Source organism: Bos grunniens, chromosome 12 (genome assembly GCF_055505025.1).
Source record: "Bos grunniens cultivar Pamir isolate PY7600 chromosome 12, Bosgru_T2T1.0, whole genome shotgun sequence".
NCBI classification, from domain to species: Eukaryota; Metazoa; Chordata; class Mammalia; order Artiodactyla; family Bovidae; genus Bos; species Bos grunniens.
Window position 1 is genome coordinate 74,672,572 of NC_141176.1, and position 18,384 is coordinate 74,690,955.

At 44.8% G+C, this 18,384-nt stretch overlaps 1 protein-coding gene across 2 annotated transcripts in view; it reads left to right on the forward strand.

The window, feature by feature from the left end:
- The first annotated feature begins 3,992 nt into the window (after positions 1 to 3,992).
- Positions 3,993 to 18,384, forward strand: part of LOC147361911 (ATP-binding cassette sub-family C member 4-like) — a 195,923-nt gene continuing 181,531 nt past the window's right edge. Inside the window, exons 1-3 of one of the 2 annotated variants that reach the window (XM_086330227.1) lie at positions 3,993 to 4,808; positions 13,947 to 14,057; positions 14,590 to 14,710. In XM_086330227.1, coding sequence (XP_086186353.1) covers positions 4,735 to 4,808; positions 13,947 to 14,057; positions 14,590 to 14,710 — 306 coding nt within the window. In that variant the 5' untranslated portion in view covers positions 3,993 to 4,734. The remainder of the gene's footprint in view (positions 4,809 to 13,946; positions 14,058 to 14,589; positions 14,711 to 18,384) is intronic. The other variant, XM_086330226.1, reaches the window with a different exon arrangement.

The following is an 18,384-nucleotide window of genomic DNA, read 5'->3' on the forward strand; positions in this document are numbered from 1 at the left end:
AATAGGCTCTAGTTTCGTCCACCTCATTAGAACAGATTCAAATCTGTTCCTTTTCACGGCTGAGTATTGAAGAAGGAAATGGCAACCCACTCCAGTGTTCTTGCCTGGAGAATCCCAGGGATGGGGTAGCCTGGTGGGCTGTCATCTCTGGGGTGGCACAGAGTCAGACACAATTGAAGCAACTTAGCAGCAGCAGCAGCAGCAGCAGTAGTCCATTGTATATAATGTACCACAGCTTCCCTATCCATTTATATGTCGATGGACATCCAGGTTGCCTCCATGTTCTCACTATTGTAAACAGTGCTGCAATGAACATTTGGGTACGTGTGTCTTTTTCAGTTTTTATTTCCTCTGGGTATATGCCTGGGAGTGGGATTGCTGGGTCATATGGTGGTTTTATGCCTGGCTTTTTAAGGAGTCTCCATACTGTCTTCCATAGTGACTGTATCAGTTTATATTACAAGAATGTTACCCTCTCTCCATACCCTCTCCAGCATCCTTTGTTTTTAGGCTTTTTGATGATGGGCACTCTGACTGGTGTGAGGTGGTAACTTCTTGTAGTTTTGATTTGCATTTGTCCAATAATGAGTGATGTTGAGCATCTTTTCGTGTGCCTGTTACCCATCTGTATGTCTTCTTTGGAGAAATGTCTCCTCAGGTCCCTTTCCCACTTTTTGATTAGGTTGTTTGCTTTTCTGGTTTTGAGTTGTATGAGCTGCTTGTATATTTTAGAAATGAATTCTTTATCAGTTGTTTCCTTTGCTATGATTTTCTCCCATTCTGAGGGTTGTCTTTTCACTTTGTTTGTAGTTTCCTTTGCTGTGCAAAAGCTTTTAAGTTTAATTAGGCTGCACTTGTTTACTTTTGTTTTTATTTCCATTATTCTAGGAGGTGGGTAGGAGATTTTGCTTTGATTTATGTCATCGAGTGTTCTGCCTATGTTCTCCTCTAAGAGTTTAATAGTTTCTGGTCTTATATTTAGGTCTTTAACCCACTTTGAGTTTATCTTTGTGTATGGTTTAAGGTAGTGTTCTAATTTCATTCTTTTGCATGTAGCTGTCCATTTTTTTCAGCATCATTTATTGAAGTGGCTGTCTTTGCCCCATTGTATATTCTTGCTTCCTTTGTCAAAAATTAGGTACCCATAGGTGGGTGGGTTCATCTCTGGGTTCTCTATCTTGTTCCATTGTTCTATATTTCTGTTTTTGTGCCAGTACCATACTGTCTTGATTACTGTAGCTTTCTAGTTTAGTCTGAAGTCAGGAAGGTTGATTCCTCCAGCTCCATTCTTCTTTCTGAAGACTGTTTTGGATATTCAGGGTCTTTTATGTCTCCATATGAATTGTGAATTTTTTTGTTCTAGTTCCATGAAAAGTGTCATTGGTAATTTGATAGGGATTGCATTGAATCTGTTGATGGCACTTAGTAGTATAGTCATTTCAAAACAAACAGAGTTTTATTTGTATTTGTTTTAGTTTTTACAAAATACTCTCACAAATTCTGAGGCTGACAGTAACCCTGTCGGAAGCAGGATGAGTGAGGCATCTAGAGCTCTGGTCCCTTGGCTCCAGAACCAGTCCTCTGAACAATGTAACACTGGATTTGAACATTTCTTCTAAATATCATAGTAGTGTATGTTCAGAAAAGAATGCTAAGAAGTTTCAAAAAATCTTTATTAAAAAAAAATACAGCAGAAGCTGTAGGGACTGAGTGTATTTGACAGTTTGGAGACACTAATTATTGTCTTGAGACAGTTGTGGGGGCCAGAGAGAACAGTCTGGGGAAGTGTGACAAGAGTAGTCACTAGACTTCCAACTTCAGCAAGCAATTTATTCAACTATGAAGTAGAACTAGTAGCTGAACATTTATAGGGATGGAGAAATGTAGAGAATTTCAAAGAGAACTGGAAATCAAGTGAGGAGTGATTATTTGGGTTGTTTGATTGCATTATCTGAGAAAGAGTTAACGCCAGAAAGATGGGTAATTGGGAGTTGACAATTTTCAGCTTTGTCTTCCTTTTTTTGATAGAAAACTTCAAACATGCATGAGATATCAAGAAAATAGTATAATAAACCACCAGCATGCCCATCAATAGAAAATTATCAACAGTTTGCCATTCTTATATGTTTGAGTTATAAAAAATATTTGAATATATTAAGGATTTTTTTAAAATTAATTTCTCCTTCAGCTTTATTGAGGTCTAATTGATGATCAAAAATTGTATTTATTTAGATGTACAACTTGATGACTTGACATACATATACATTGTGAAATGCTCATCATACCAAGCCAATCAATATATCTATCACTTCACATCTTAATCATTTAATTTTTTCTCTCTTGTATGTTGAGAACTCCCAAACTCTACTCTCTCAGCAAATGAAAAGGACAGAGTACTTTACTGTCAACTGTAACCAAATTACTGTACACTAGTTCTGCAGGAAATATTCATCTTGCATAACTGGAGCTAAAAGTCATTATTAATAACCCCATTTTAGCCAAGGTACATGGGAAATTATCAAAGAATAATGAGATGATCTTATTATAAGCACCACAAACTTTGATCTTTCTTCATTTAGAATGAAAGGGAAGAGAAGCTGCTGAGCTGGTAAGATGGCCACACAAATAACTTATCACTTACGAGTGGGAGCTCAAGATTTTATTTTCAGTCCTACAGCATTAATTCATTCAGATGGCATATTCCAGACACTTTTCACACACTGACCATCCAACAGTGAGACAGTCATGCTGGACTTGGACTTGAATCCAAATTAAAATTCACCATTTACTGACTCATTGGAAAAGACTCTGATGCTGGGAGGGATTGGGGGCAGGAGGAGAAGGGGACGACAGAGGATGAGATGGCTGGATGGCATCACTGACTCGATGGACGTGAGTCTCAGTGAACTCCAGGACTTGGTGATGGACAGGGAGGCCTGGCGTGCTGCAATTCATGGGGTCACAAAGAGTCGGACACGACTGAGCGACTGATCTGATCTGATCTGACTGATTCAAAGATCTTGGAGAATGCTGTCCTTGAGCCTCATCTTTCTCATCTGTAAAATAGAGATAATACCTTCTTGAATAGGGCATTGTGGGAGTTAAAAGTGAATTAAGTTTCCCACAAATGCACATAACCTGTATTCTGTAACATATTGCCATATTATATTCTGTAACTATTACTCCACTAGGCAGGCCATGAGCTCATGATGAAAGAAATCATAAGGCAATCTCTCTGTCCCAAATTCCTCTTCAAAGAGGGCAGCAAAAAGCTCACAAAGGTCCCCCCACAATGTAACTTGTGAGATGCAAGACACCTCACATGTTGTGGCGATCCCTAATGACAGCATGAATTCATGTTTCAAAATCATTTGAAGTCTTCTAATCTTCTGTAACATTTGTTTAAGTCTTATAGCTCTACAAACATAATCTGTGCTAAACCCTGTTGTTGGCCATCATCAAATGTTTGGTGTCTGGTTTGTATTGGCCAAATCAAGGTCTTGTGCCCAATGTACACTGAGGTGATACGAACAGAAATGTTGGCGTTCTGAGCAGAGAAAGGTTTATTGCAAGGGCCAAGCAAGGAGTAAGGATGCTCATGCTCAGAAGGCTGGAACTCCCCAGTGGATTTCAGGGGAGGTTTTTTAAAGGCAGACTAGGGGAGAGAGTGGAGAGTACTTGATTTAGCTCATGTACTATTCTCTGCTTGATGTTGAGGAGCACGGTAATGCAACAGGGGTTATCATCATAAATCCTTAGGTTCCAGTTTATCATGGTCATCATGCAGTTAACTTCTCCCACCTGGTGGACTTTTTAGCATCTGCAAAACAACTCAGGAATGTGCACCAAACATACTATCTGTAGCCTTCTGGGAAGAACTAAAGATTTTGTGACTGCCGTATGGCAGGTCTATTGATAACGTGTTTTTTTTTTTTTTTAATTACGTGTTCACATTTTTCCAGCCATTAATTCTTGAGCCAGCCTTTTGTGATTCAGATGAGGCCTGGGAGACTAAAGATTTTCTACAAACAGGAGACAGGCAGAGGGCATTGGGTGGGGGTAGGATCTATCCCAGGAAGGCCCCACTGGGTTCTGTTTCATTACAGTTGGAGAACTTCCCACAGCGCCCTTGTTTGGTCTTGATGAGAGCAGAGGGCCCAGAGAGGAGGTTGCTATCTCCTTCTGCTAGCTTTCTCCAGGTTTCCTCTGCAGCCCATGGGGAGCCTCTGAGCAGCAGAGATGGGCGGGGCCTGAGCCTCCCGTCTCCACCTTCTGGGTGACTGCCTGGGCTCAGAGCAGGAACTTCCGCAGAGTTTGCGGCCAGGTGCACTCCTGGGAGCTGGGCTGGTTGTGCCTCACAGTCAGCCTGCTGCCTTTATCAAAGAGCTGATAACTTTGCCTCCCACCTGCGTGAGGCTTCTGGAAGCGTCTACCTGGGTGTCTCTTGGTCCTGCAGCTCCACACGTGGCACGCTGTATCCATCCTATGCCTGTGGCAGCACCTGCACAGAGCGGGTGCTTCAGAGGTGGACCCTGGAGGCTGCTCAGTCTTGGGAGGCGGACCTGGTGCACAAAGGGCGGTCCACTCTCAGAAGCAGGTGTTCTCAGGCTCCGGCCCAGTGGACCTGTGGGGCGGCCAGTCTCCAGCATCCCCGCGGGCGCCTCCAGGAGCAGCAAGAGCCCCACCGCCGCCTGAGCAGGGAAACCCTGATCTGTGTCCACCTTGGCCGGCAAGATGTTGCCTGTGTCCGCGGAGGTGAAGACCAGCCCGGTGCAGAAGGCCAACTTCTGCTCGCGCCTGTTTGTCTGGTGAGCGCCCTGTCTGAGCTGTGACATTCCACTGCGGGGCAAGCCTGACACTGTCAGCTTCTGTTGGGGACCAAGGGACAAGGCGAGGGAGCGTGCCTGGGTGCCTGGGGCCTGTGGGGTTGGGAGGTTGGGAGGGGTGGGGTTGGGAGGGGTACCAAGGAACCTGGTGTCAGGGGAACTGAGTCTCCCTGCCTTGCTGCTCTCCGCCCAGCCAGCCCCGTCACCTGAGAGCTGATGCAGCAGGAGCAGAAGGCAAGGAGGTTGCTCAGTGAGAGTCACTGCCCAGCAGGAGAAGGGACTGGGCTCCCCACTCTCCACCTTATCCAGTGGCCTCAGAATCACTCAGGAATTCGCTGTCAGTTCTGAAATAAGCTGCAACTCCCGCCCAGCCCCTGCCCCCCACCAAGCAAGCAGTGAACAATTTTCTCTATCTATTTAGTGCCCTGCATCTTTGCCATCTTCCAATAATGTTCCCACCTTTTCCCATGTTCCTTAGGTGAACATCTGAGTTCCAACTGCCCTGGGCTCCCTCTTTCCCCCTGTCTATGACCATGTCTTTCTTTCTGTCCCTCCTTCACTCCCTGTGTGGTCCTGTATGTCCTGGTACCTAGTTTTGGCCAATTTCATGTGTGTACAAAACACTATTGTTTTTTATTAAATGAATGGGGACGTTATTCTGGAACATGTGTTGCTTTTGCCTGGGACATATGGCCAGGAGTAGAGTGTGTATTTGACCACAGCCCCTAGCCCTATTGTGAATATCTCCATTTCTACATTTGAGAACCAAACCCTGGGGATGGGGTCCCTGAAACCTGTGGGGTCTTATCCAGATCTCTATCCTTCAGAGAAGCAGTGCATGGTCTTGATGCAGGTGGTCCTGCCCAGGAGTCCTTTGGTCCTGAAGCCACTGACAGGTCCATGAGCTGGGAGGAAACACAGAGATGAAAAGCACTGCAGAGAGCTGAAGCTCTTAATTGAAGTCTTCATCTAATAGCTGGGACTACGGATATGCAGGCCTGAACCTTTGGATTTTAATCCCACTTGGGTGATTATTAGGTCTTTTGTTTCTGGACCCTAACACATTTATCTTTTCCACAAATTCTGATACTTCTTTTATTGGACAGCCTAGGGGATCCCCAGGAGGATGGCAGCTCCTATGCTTGTTTTGATGGTGATGTATTCAGTGCATGTAGCTACATCCCTTGGCTATTTTGTTGCCCTTTAGGAAAGCGGGGGGCCTAGAAGAAGGAATATGTGTGTGGTTACCATAAATAATAGCAAAGTAGACAAATGTCTCTTTAACGTCAAGTAGGGCAAGAAACTCTCAAAGCACATTCTATTTGTTGACTTTGAAAATGTATGTGTATAGAAATGGAAGGTGAAGACTTCCATTTTCATTGGCACCCATTTCCAGTTTTCCTGCTAGGGAGGAAGGAGCTATTACCTCTTATTTCATGCTTGAAGACTCTGAAGCATAGAGGTTGAGTAGTTGCCTACCATCAAACAGCTAGTAAGTGGTGGAGTGGGATCTCAAACCAGGAAGTCTGGTTCTGGGGTCTGTGTTTCTTGTGTATGTAACTGCTGTGCTTGCCATGGAATTGGCTGCCTGGACTTGTTCCAGGGTCCTGACCCTGACTGAGACCGCTTATGATGATGGGGAGGTTCTTTTTCCACTCAGATTCCCCCAACCAATTAGTAAACTGATGGTGAGACTGGTAGAGCACAAGCTTTGCTCAGTGACCAAAGAATGGAAAAGCGCAGACTTAGTTTGCAAGTCACCCTCTCAGCCCACCTGGGTATATAGGAGGGTTGAAGTGAAAGGAAGGGAATCAGGTTAAGAGAGGGAGGAATATTCATGGCTTACCCAAAAATGCGGTATGATTTGGACCTGAAATTAAGGCAACACTCCTTTCAGTCCTTGTATGAGCTCTTTGCTTTGTTGACATAGCCACTGTCAACTGTAGTGGTCCTGATGGGTGTGTCATTTATCATGCTTATATATTACAGTGGGTGCATAATGAGGCTCTGTGTCTACTAGATGTTAAGTCTTCTGCCATTTGGGTCCTACCTAGTTTTAATCAGTTCTTATTTTTTTCTTTCTTTTTATGATTGAGCCTGAAACTCAGATAAGAGCAGTTGGTTTCCATTCAAGGGAGGGGCAGGGATATATTTCTGGGGCATCAGCCTTTTCTTTTTACTGTTCCTTATTACTGAAGGACTCTGAAGGGGCAAAGGTTCATCTTCTGATCCTGCTACCTGCTAAGCGTAGGCACTGTTACATGTTGGGTTCACTTCAGTTCAGTCACTCAAATTGTCTGACTCTTTGTGATCCCATAGACTGCAGCACTCCAGATTTCCTAGTCCATTGTGAACTCCTGGAGCTTGCTCAAACTCATGTCCATTGAGTTGGTAATGCTGTCTAACCATCTCATCCTCTGTCGTCTCCTTCTCCTCCTGCCTTCAATCTTCCCCAGCATCAGGGTCTTATCCAATGAGTCAGTTCTTCGCATCAGGTGGCCAAAGAATTGGAGTTTCAATCTCAGCATCAGTCCTTCCAATGAATATTCAGGAAAGATTTTCTTTAGGATTGACTGGTAGGATCTCCTTGCAGTCCAAGGGACTCTCAAGAGTCTTCTTCAAAACACAGTTCAAAAGCATCAATTCTTTGGTGCTCAGTTTTCTTTATAGTCCAAACCTAACATCCATTCATGATTACTGGAAAAGCCATAGCTTTGACTAGACAGACCTTTGTCAGCAGAGTAATGTCTCTGCTTTTTAATATGCTGTCTAGGATGGCCTTGACTTTTCTTCCAAGGAGCAAGTGTCTTTTAATTCATGGCTGCAGTCACCATCTGCAGTCATTTTAGAGCCTCCAAAATAAAGTCTGTCACTGTTTCCATGTTTCCGCATATATTTGCCATGAAGTGATGGGACCAGATGCATAATCTTCATCTTTTGAATGTTAAGGTTTATGCCAGCTTTTTTCACTGTCCTCTTTAACCTTCATTGAGAGGCTCTTTAGCTCTTCTGTGCTTTCTACCATTAGTTCAGTCAGTCAGTTCAGTTGCTCAGTCGTGTCCAACTCTTTGCGACCCCATGAACTGCAGCACACCAGGCCTCCCTGTCCATCACCAACTCCCGGAGTTTACCCAAACTCATGTCCATTGAGTTGCTGATGCCATCTAACCATCTCATCCTCTGTCATCCCCTTCTCCTCCTGCCTTCAATCTTTCCCAACATCAGGGTCTTTTCAGATGAGTCAGCTCTTTATATCAGGTGACCAAAATATTGGAGTTTCAGCTTTAACACATCAGTCCTTCCAATGAACACCCAGGACTGATTTCCTTTAGGATGGACCTGTTGGATCTTCTTACAGTCCAAGGGACTCTCAAGAGTCTTCTCCAACACCAGAGTTCAAAATCATCAATTATTCTGCACTCAGCTTTCTTTATAGTCCAACTCTCTCATCCATACATAACTATTGGAAAAAACCATAGCCTTGACTAGATGGTCCTTTGTTGACAAAGTAATGTCTCTGCTTTTTTAATATGCTGTCTAGATTGGTCATAACTTCATGGCAGCAATTACCATCTGAAGTGATTTTGGAGCCAAAAAAAAATATAGTTAGCCACTGTTTCCACTGTTTCCCCATCTATTTGTCATGAAGTGTTGGGACTGGATGCCATGATCTTAGTTTTCTGAATGTTGAACTTTAAGCCAACTTTTTCACTCTCCTCCTTCACTTTAATCAAGAGGCTCTTTAGTTCTTCTTCACTTTCTGCCACAAGGGTGATGTCATCTGCATATCTGAGGTTATTGAAATTTCTTCCAGCAAACTTGATTCCAGCTTGTGCTTCATCCAGCCCAGCCTTTCTCATGATGTACTCTGCATATAAGTTAAATAAGCAGGATGACAATATACAGCCTTGACGTACTCCTTTTCCTATTTGGAACCAGTCTGTTGTTCCATTTCCAGTTCTAACTGTTGCTTCCTGAACTGCATACAGGTTTCTCAAGAGGCAGGTCAGGTGGTCTGGTATTCCCATCTCTTGAATAATTTTCCACAATTTATTGTGATCCACACAGTCAAAGGCTTTGGTATAGTCAATAAAGCAGAAATAGATGTTTTTCTGGAACTCTACAACCTTGCCATATTCTCCCAATTTGGAACCAGTCTCTTTTTCCATGTCCAGTTTTAACTGTTGTTTCTTGACCTGAATACAGATTTCTCAGGAGGCAGATCAAGTTGTTTACTATTCCTGTCTCTTGAGGAATTTTCCACAGTTTGCTGTGATCCACACAGTCAAAGGCTTAGCAATAGTCAATAAATCAGAAGTAGACGCTTTTCTGTAATTCTCTGGCTTTTTCTGTGATCCAACAGATGTTGGCAATTTGATTCTGGTTCCTCTGCCTTTTCTAAATCCAGCTTTAACATCTGGAAGTTCATGGTTCACGTACTATTGGATAATTTTGAGCATTACTTTGCTAGCGTGTGAGATGAATGCAATTGTGCGGTACTTTGAACATTCTTTGGCATTGCCTTTCTTTGGGATTGATGAAAACTGACCTTTTCCAGTCCTGTGGCCACTGCTGAGTTTTCCAAATTTGCTGGCATATTGAATGTAGCAATTTAAAAGCATCATCTTTTAGGATTTGAAATACCTCAGCTAGAATTCCATCAACTCCACTACCTTTGTTCATGGTGATGCTTCCCAAGGGCTTACTTGCCTTTGCATTCCAGGATGTCTGGCTGTTGTCCAGTGATCACACCACCATTGTTATCTGGGTCATGAAGATCTATTTTTGTATAGTTCTTCTGTGTATTCTTGCCACCTCTTCTTAATATCTTCTGCTTCTGTTATGTTCATACTACTTCTGTCCTTTATTGTGTCCATCTTTGCATGAAATTTTCCCTTAGTTTCACTCATTTTATTGAAGATATTTCTAGTATTTCCCATTCTAATATTATCCTATTTCTTTGCCTTGATCACTAGGAAGGCTTTTGTATCTCTCCTTGCTATTCTTTGGAAGTCTGCATTCAGATGGATATATATTTTTGCTTTTCTCTTTTTCCTTTCTCTTGTCTTCTTTTCTCAGCTTTTTGTAAGGCCTCCTCAGACAACCATTTTGCCTTTTTGCATTTCTTTTTTTTGGGGATGGTCTTGATCACTGCCTCCTGTACAATGTCACTAATCTCTGTCCATAGTCCCTTAGGCACTCTGTCTATCAGATATAATCCCTTGAATATATTGTCACTTCCACTCTATAATCAAAAGGGATTTGATTTAGGTCATATCTGAATGGTCTAGTGGCTTTCCCTACTTTCTGCAATTTAAGACTGAATTTTTCACTAAGGAGTTCGTGATCTGAGCCACAGTCAGCTCCCAGTCTTGTTTTTGCTGACTGAATAGACTGTCTCCATCTTCAGCTGCAAAGAATATAATCAATCTGATTTTGGTATTGACCATCTGATGATATTCATATGTAGTCTTTTCTTGTTTTGTTGGAAGAGGGTGTTTGCTATGACCAGTACATTCTCTTGGCAAAACTCTGTTTGCCTTTGCCCTGTTTCATTTTGTACACCAAGGTCAAATTTACCTGTTATTCCAGGTATCTCTTGACTTCCTGGTTTTGCATGTCAGTCCCTATGATGAAAAGGATATCTTTTTTGGGGTGATATCCTATCTAGAACTAAGGTTCTAGAAGGTCTTTTAGGTCTTCATAGAACCATTCAACTTCAGTTTCTTTGGCATTACTGGTTGGGACATAGACTTGGATTACCATGATATTGAATAGTTTGCCTTGGAAATGAACAGAGAGCATTTTGTCATTTTTGAGATTGCACCCAAGTACTGCATTTTGGACTCTTTTGTTGACTATGATGGCTACTCCATTTCTTCTAAGGGACTTTTGCCACAGTGGTAGATATAATGGTCATCTGAGTTAAATTCGCCCACTTCACCCCATTTTAGTTCATTGATTCCTAAAATATCAATGTTTACTCTTGGCATTGCCTATTTGACCACTTTCAATTTACTTTGATTCATGGACCTAACATTCCATGTTCCTATACAATATTGTTCTTACAGCATTGAACTTTATTTCCAACACCAGTCACATCCACAACTGGGTGTTGTTTTCGCTTTGGGTTAGAGGAGCAGATTTCTCCTGATTCCACAAAAATGAATCTGATTGTCACCAGGCCAGAGTCCCAATTGCTCATAGCCTTGGGTAAAGACCATCTGCCACTTGATTGTCTCAGTTCTCTAAGAGATAAAACTAATGAGACAATTGAGGAATCATGGACCAAAGGGCAAGAGAAGGAAAGTAACTGTAAGTGGTTCTAAGAATGACCTTAGAAGCCCAGTGAATCTGGGGAACCTTCTTTTGTTCCTGTCACAAATTTGTTCAGCCAGGCCCTTCTTGTTTTGAGTATTTGGCCAAGTGACCTTCTCTCTATTAAAGAAAAATTTTTATTGGAGTATAGTTGATTTACAGTGTTGTGTTAGTTTCAGGAGTACAGCAAAGTAAATCAATAGACATATATCCACTATTTTTAAAAGGTTCTTTTCTTTAAAAAAGATAAAGGCTATTACAGAGTATTGAGTAGAGTTCCCTGTGCTATACAGTAGGTTCTTATTAGTTATCTATTTTATATATACTTTCCTGGTGGCTTAGACTGTAAAGAATCTGCCTGCAATACAAGAGACCTGGGTTGGATCCCTGGGTTGGGAAGATCCACTGGAGGAGGGCATGGCAACCCACTCAGGTATTCTTTTTTTTTTTTTAATTGTGTTGTCTTCTTTTATTATTATTATTATTATTTTTACTTTACAATATTGTATTGGTTTGCCTGGAGAATCCCCAAAGGCAGAGGAGTCTGGTGGGCTGCAGTTCATGGGGTTGCAAAGAGGTTGGATATGTATATAATAGTTTATGTATGTCAATCCCAGTCTTCCAATTTGTCCCCTCCTCCCTGCCCCCCTGGTAATCATAAGTTCATTTTCTACATCTGTAACTCTATTTCTCTTTGGTAGATAAGTTCATTTGTACTGCTTTTTAAGATTCCATGTATAAGTGATATCATATGATATTTGTCTTTGTCTGCCAGTGGTTTTCTCTGGCAACTGGGGTGTGCTGTCTTCTATCTGACCACTAGTGTTAACATAAAGACAACAGGAAATGGTTGCTGGGGCACAAATTCCTCCTTGATCAGCCAGCAGGTAGTCAAGAGCTTTGCAGTGGTCAAGTGTCATGTGGGCCAGAGGGTCTAGTGAAGATTTTGTCATTCTAAGGTTAGAACTGGGTTCTCTACTTACCTAGGCCAGTCTCTGACTTTTTTTAATTTCTTTTTTTTTTTTTATATACTTAGGTTATTATAAATTCTTTCTCATGCTAGGCTCACCAGGGAGCCTAACAAGAGTGACAACTGCTATTACCAGTCCAGCTCCCCTCCTGACTAGATAAATGGCCCCCTTTGATTCACAGGTTGTGTGAGTGTAATTAAAATCTGAATGTAACCTTGATCTGGGTGTGAACCACATATAGTCCAGTGTCCCCTGGTAGTTTCTTGGAGACAGTTGATGACCCAACATGGGTGGCCCTTGCTACAGGGTCCTTGAGAAACAAATATCCCTTAGGGGCACACACACTGTCTTTGAATTTTATTGAGTCTTGTTTAGGCTCATGGTGGTGCCCTCCCATCCAGGGTACTTGCACATGGCCAGCCCCTCCATGTTTGGTATGATCCTGTCCCCAGAGCCCTTAAGCATGGTAACTATCTAGAGTCAGCCATGCCTGTCAGTGGAGGGCTCATAGTGAACTGTTGGTTGGACCCCCAGAAAACAGGGATTTGACTAACACATAGGCCTTTGCAGGGGTGTGGTGGCAATGGGGCAACCCTGATGTCCCTGGGCAGAAGCCTGGGCATGGTGGAATTAAACTGTAGTTTGGTGATATTGTCAGCTGAAGTTCCCTGAAAGTCTGGTGGGCTATATTTGTTCCCTGACTGAGGCTGATGGTGACAGATCCAACAATCAGTAAAATTCCAGCCCTTTTAGATGTTTGAATATTACTTTTAAAAATAAATGAATTTTCCAGAGAGTGATACCGAGGAGGACCATAAGAAGAATCAACTACATTTTAGTTGGGACGCTATTACTTATCTTGAGGTTGTCTTCAGAAGGTTGGGTTCAGAAAGAGCCTCACATTAGCGTTCTGGCTGAGGGGAGACTGACAGGACTATAAGGAGTTCAGGGTGCAGAGCCTGTTAGACTCAGGGTGTTGTGTCCATAAGATAACTCCCTGTAAAAACTCTGTGGAGAAGGCAATGGCACCCTACTCCAGTACTCTTGCCTGGAAAATCCCATGGATGGAAGAGCCTGGTAGGCTGCAGTCCATGGGGTCGCACAGAGTTGGCCATGACTGAAGTGACTTAGCATAGCATAGCATAGCAAAAACTTCTCTGTGTTGACAACTGATCTGAGGAGATCTTGAGACCTCAAGTTTACAACTGCTTTGAATATGACTGGTGTTAAGACACTTCAGTCATGTCCAACTGTGACCCCATGGACTGTAGCCCAACAGGCTCCCCTGTCCATGGGATTTTCCAGGTTTGAACACTGGAGTGGGTTGCCATTTCCTTCTCCAGGGAATCTTCCCAACCTGGGGATCGAACCAGCATCTCTTACATCTCCTGCTTTAGCAGATGGATTCTTTACCACTAGTGCATGTAGGTATCTTTCAATCTGATACATTTCAGAAGATTTAAGTCCTCAGTAATACAGGAACATATCTGCAGCCTTACCCACATTGGCCATTCAGCTCTATTCTGCATGCCTGAACCACTGTTACTTTATTTTGATTTCTAAACATATTTTTTTTCTTAATAATTAAAGCAGAGGTACAATGTATGTTCAGTAGGCCACAAAGAGGCTGCTTTAATTATGTAATATATAAGCCAGCATGACTTTCCCATACCTAGAATGTATGTGTGTTTGTAAACATATATCTAATTTTCCCCATATCTTTATATATTTAAAATGTAGACTTTTTTTTTTAACAATGTCCATGAATGTAGGTTTCTAATTAGAGATGTGTAATTTGGATGTATGTCACTCTCCTTTTAATGTTTAACAGGTGGCTAAACCCCTTGTTTAAAATTGGTCACAAACGGAAATTAGAACCAGATGACATGTACTCGGTGCTTCCGGAAGATCGCTCCCAGCGCCTTGGAGAAGAGCTGCAAGGGTGAGCACAGACATCAGGGGCAAGGGGAGAAAGAGTGAGAATTTCCACGTGGGGCTGTGTTTGGGGGAGGCTTTGCCTTCCTCTGGGTTCTTCTGAGACTCCTCTCCTGACACTGCACGCTCAGCCCCTCAGGTTGACCCCAGGCTTAGCCCACTTTTGGGGCCCGTGTTCCCTGTGCATCTGTGGGCGTGGAGGGAGCCCACAGCCACGGCCCTGGAGGCCGAGCTCTGTCCCCTGAGGTGGGGTCCCTGGAGAAGGGAGTCTGTCCTCCTGAGCTGCTCATGACCTGTGAGTCCAGCAAAGCTTGGCAGGAACTTGTTTCCAGAATCTGGAACTTTTGCCTCAAGGCCTGTCTCTCTGATGCTTCAGAGTCTGCACTGCTCGTCTTTCAGGAGCCCTGTGAGCAGGTAGCCAGCATCTATTGCGCAGCCGCAGAGCACCCTGCAGGGCAGGCTTGTCTACCACACCGCCCCGCCCCCTTTCCCCTTTGGTGGACACGATATTCTTCACTGCCCTCTGTTTCTCATCGCAGGCACTGGGATCAGGAAGTGAAGAGAGCCCAGAAAGACTCACATGAGCCTTCGTTAATGAAAGCAATCGTAAAGTGTTACTGGAAATCCTATTTAATTTGGGGAATGTTTACATTTCTTGAGGTAAAAGATTTTCATACTGTGCGTTGCTTTTTGGTGTATGTGTCTCAGTACTGAGGTGGACGGGACCGTGGGGAGAGAGGCCAGTGGTCTAAGGTCTGAGGATAAACCCTCATGGAAACATGATAGACCTCAGAAGTTGTATTCATCTTTAAAATGGGCAAGGACTGGACTCTAGGGGTTACTATTCTCCTTTTAACTGGTTAGAGTGTTGTGGAAGGATGGCCTTGAAATAAAAGACATTTTATATTATGGTAGAAAGTTCCTGGTGTTCAGTATATACGCTGACTGATCTTTGACCAAAAGAAGATTCCAACAGCCTCAGGCAATATGTGCCCTTGATTTAGAGGAAGGTAATTTGGACCCAAGCCCAGAATAAAGTACCTTTTATGGCGCTTTGTTATAGTTTAACAAGGTAAAAATTGTTACCTTGACCAGGTCACATCTGATAAATGCTGTTCTAAGAAGATCCATCGCCTCTCCTCTTCCAGGGGAACAGAACCCAGGGCCCTGCATCTGGACTGTAGCAGCCCAGAACTCCTAAGAATACACCTTTCCCCAGGCTGCCCCCTTCCCCGTGGGCTGGCAGTGTGAGCAAAGGCCCTGTGGGGAGGAGCTCCAGCTTCACCGTGAATTCTGTGCACCCTCCACGCTGCTTTCTTTCCCTGGTTGTGGGAGCAGATTCCTGGTTGAAGGAGGATCCTGGTATCCTGGCATTGGCAGAGGGTGTAGGAGGGAATGTGCAGGGCAAACCAGAGGCAGAAAGCTGTGATGTCAGTGACCTCCATGACCCTGAAGATCCTGGGTCAAGATCCCCTAGAGGACAATCCACCTGGGGACACAGTGCTGTCAGCCCCCTGTTCTGGCTGAGCCTGCTGGGGGTCTGCTGCAGACCCCGCTGGGGGGCTCGTGCTCTCCATGGTCCCTTAGTGCTGCGTTAGGGACACGGGCGGCGTGTGAGTGTGTGAGAGCAGGAGGGATGGAAGATGCAGGTGCTGTGAAAGGGGTGGAGAAGGTGGAGAAGGTGTGAGCTGTCCTCAGTCCATCGTGTTGGGGGTGAGGTGGGTGGGCCAGGTGGTTTACAGGAGGGCAGTGTGGCTCTTGTTTAAAGGCTGTGTTGTACTGTAGGGCACTGTGGGCAGTGGGCAGCTGGGCAGGTGAAGTCCACCCCACACAACTGGAGAGACAGAGAACCTGTCAGCTCCCAGGTGACTGGATGGTCCTGGGGGATGGAGTTCTCACTGATGTCAGAAGAGGATTGGGCATTGTGCCAGAGGGTGGGACAGGTATGTGGGGCAGAGTGCCACCTTTGAGAGGACACTGACCACTTAGGTACTGCAGTACCTTGTGAAGGACAGGAGTGGGAGAGGGAGCAGGAGCCTGTCAGGCTGCCCCAGCTCTTCTTTGTCCCATGTGCAGCTGTCCCAGTCATGGAATTTCTGCATAGTCACAGTAAGTCTGTTTGAAATACACAGGTGGCAAGCTGGTGTGGCCTGTTTGTGCAGGATTTCCTGACCTCACACAGCAGAGCTTTCATGAATTCTGCTTATCAGGAAACCCTGGGGCCTCGGTGTCTGCCTGTGGCTCATGCCAGGTGCCTGGTTGGTTGAGTGGCCTCAGGGTTTAATGCTGGATCATATCCTGGAGCAGGTCTCTCTCTGCTGTCCCTGGTTCTCTAGTTTCTCTTTGGTACCAGATGCAAAAGAGTCTTAAAGTCAGGTGGGTTCAAAGCAGAGCCCATGTGGCTGGGTTTGAACTGAGCTACTAGTTTTTCTTGCTATTCTGGGCTGTTAGCCCCTTGAGTGGGATCACTAAGCCTTGGATGGATCCCATTCTAATATGAGTCCTGGGTCTTGGCTGTGTCAGCTCATGGGAGAAACAGACATAGAGGGAGAGGCCACAGGATCTGGGGTTCTTCCTGAGATGGAATCCTCCGCACTGTGGTGCTGGGAGTGTTGATTTCAAAGTTGTCCAGCCCCAGTAATACTTCCTGCTGGGGGTCCAGGAAGGCCAGGCCTGGGGCTGCATAAGGTGCAACTGGAAGAGCCCTGGGCCCTTTCAGGAGGTTGGTCACTGGGTGGTCATGGCGGAGAAGTGGGGAGTAGAGGATGTAAATGTAGGGGCTCATCTGTGTGGCAGTACTGCTAGTACTAGTAGCAGTGCTAGTTAGTTAAATAATTGATTTTATGAAGCAATTTCCCGTGTTGTGATCAATCTATACTGCTTGTTATTCTTTATATTTTAGATGGTGGAAGATCTAAACTCAGCCCAGGATTTTCTAAAACACAAACATGTTTCCTTTTTTATCTCCGGCCCTCTTTTAATCCCTCAGGTGCACAGAATGTCCTGTGGATCATCCATGATCCCAAGAAGTGCGGTCTTTCCACCCACAGCACGAGCAGGGCCTCCCAGGTACTCCTGGCAGCCCCAGTGGGAGAAAGCAGGGTGACGCCAGTCCAGAGTGAGGCTTTTAGGGTTTTAGGATTTTGAGATATGAAAACCTCTGTCCTATGAGAAGGGCTTCCCTTGTGGCTCAGCTGGTAAGGAATCTGCCTGAAATGAGGGAGACCTGGGTTTGATCCTGGGTTGGGAACATCCCCTGGACAAGGGAAAGGCTACCTACTCCAGTATTCTGGCCTGGAGAATTCCATGGGCTGTCCTTTGAGAACTGAGGAGTATCTCCACCCCTCAGAGAAACAAGTAGCAGGCTGTGGAGCACTTGCTGGTCACCCCTAATTAGAACAGAACAGCCAGAGCGCTCCCAGCACCCCTGGCCCCTGTGTGCACCTCCACGGGTACTGTGGGTGGGGAGGACAGGTCCCCACCTGCCCAGGGCCCTCAGGGTGGAGAGGAGGAGCCTGAAGCCTCTGCCTGGGCCTGAGTCACAGAGACCACCTCCCCAGGTCCTCAGTGCTTCTCTCTGAAAGGTGAGGTCTCCATTGCTGCTGTGTAAGTGGGGTGACCTCAGAGAGCCAGAGTGGGTTCACCCAGTCCCTTCCCCTGAGAGGGGAGGTGTTGCCGGGAGTTGTGTCTTTTTCCCAGGACTCTTAGAAGTGGCCCAGCCTTGTCTGGTCACTTGGCCTTTGTTTGAAGCCACTTTTGCTGATGGTCTCTGGTCCAGGTGGAGGCTGTGGGAAGCATGTGTGTGTGTAAATGTTCACTTTGGAGCTCAGCTAATGGGCAGGAAGTAAACAGAATCCTCTGCATCCCACAGTGGGCTTTGTACCTCGACTCACGGCTGGTTCCCCAAGAGCTGAGTGGTCTTTGCATTTATTTCCCAATCCTTTCTTCCATGTGTCCCTCACTTTGCTCAACCCAGGAGTCTGGGGAGTGTCTGTTGGTGGCAAAGACACTGTGGGCTGACAGCAACCACTGAGGACCACACAGCAAGGGAGAGAAGGAGGGGGCCTTGAGCCAAGCAGAAAGAGACCTGCCGAGCAGACCTGCTGTGTGCGCCCTGCTGGTTCCTAAGAGCATAACATTAGCCATTAGCCATTCAGTTCAGTTCAGTTCAGTCGCTCAGTCGTGTCCAATTCTTTGCGACCCCATGAATCGCAGCATGCCAGGCCTCCCCGTCCATCACCAACTCCCAGAATTTTAGGTGTTAGTAATATCCAAAGTGATGACCTTGAGTTATAAATTAGGGTTTTATATCCACCTTCTTTTCTTTTTCTAAG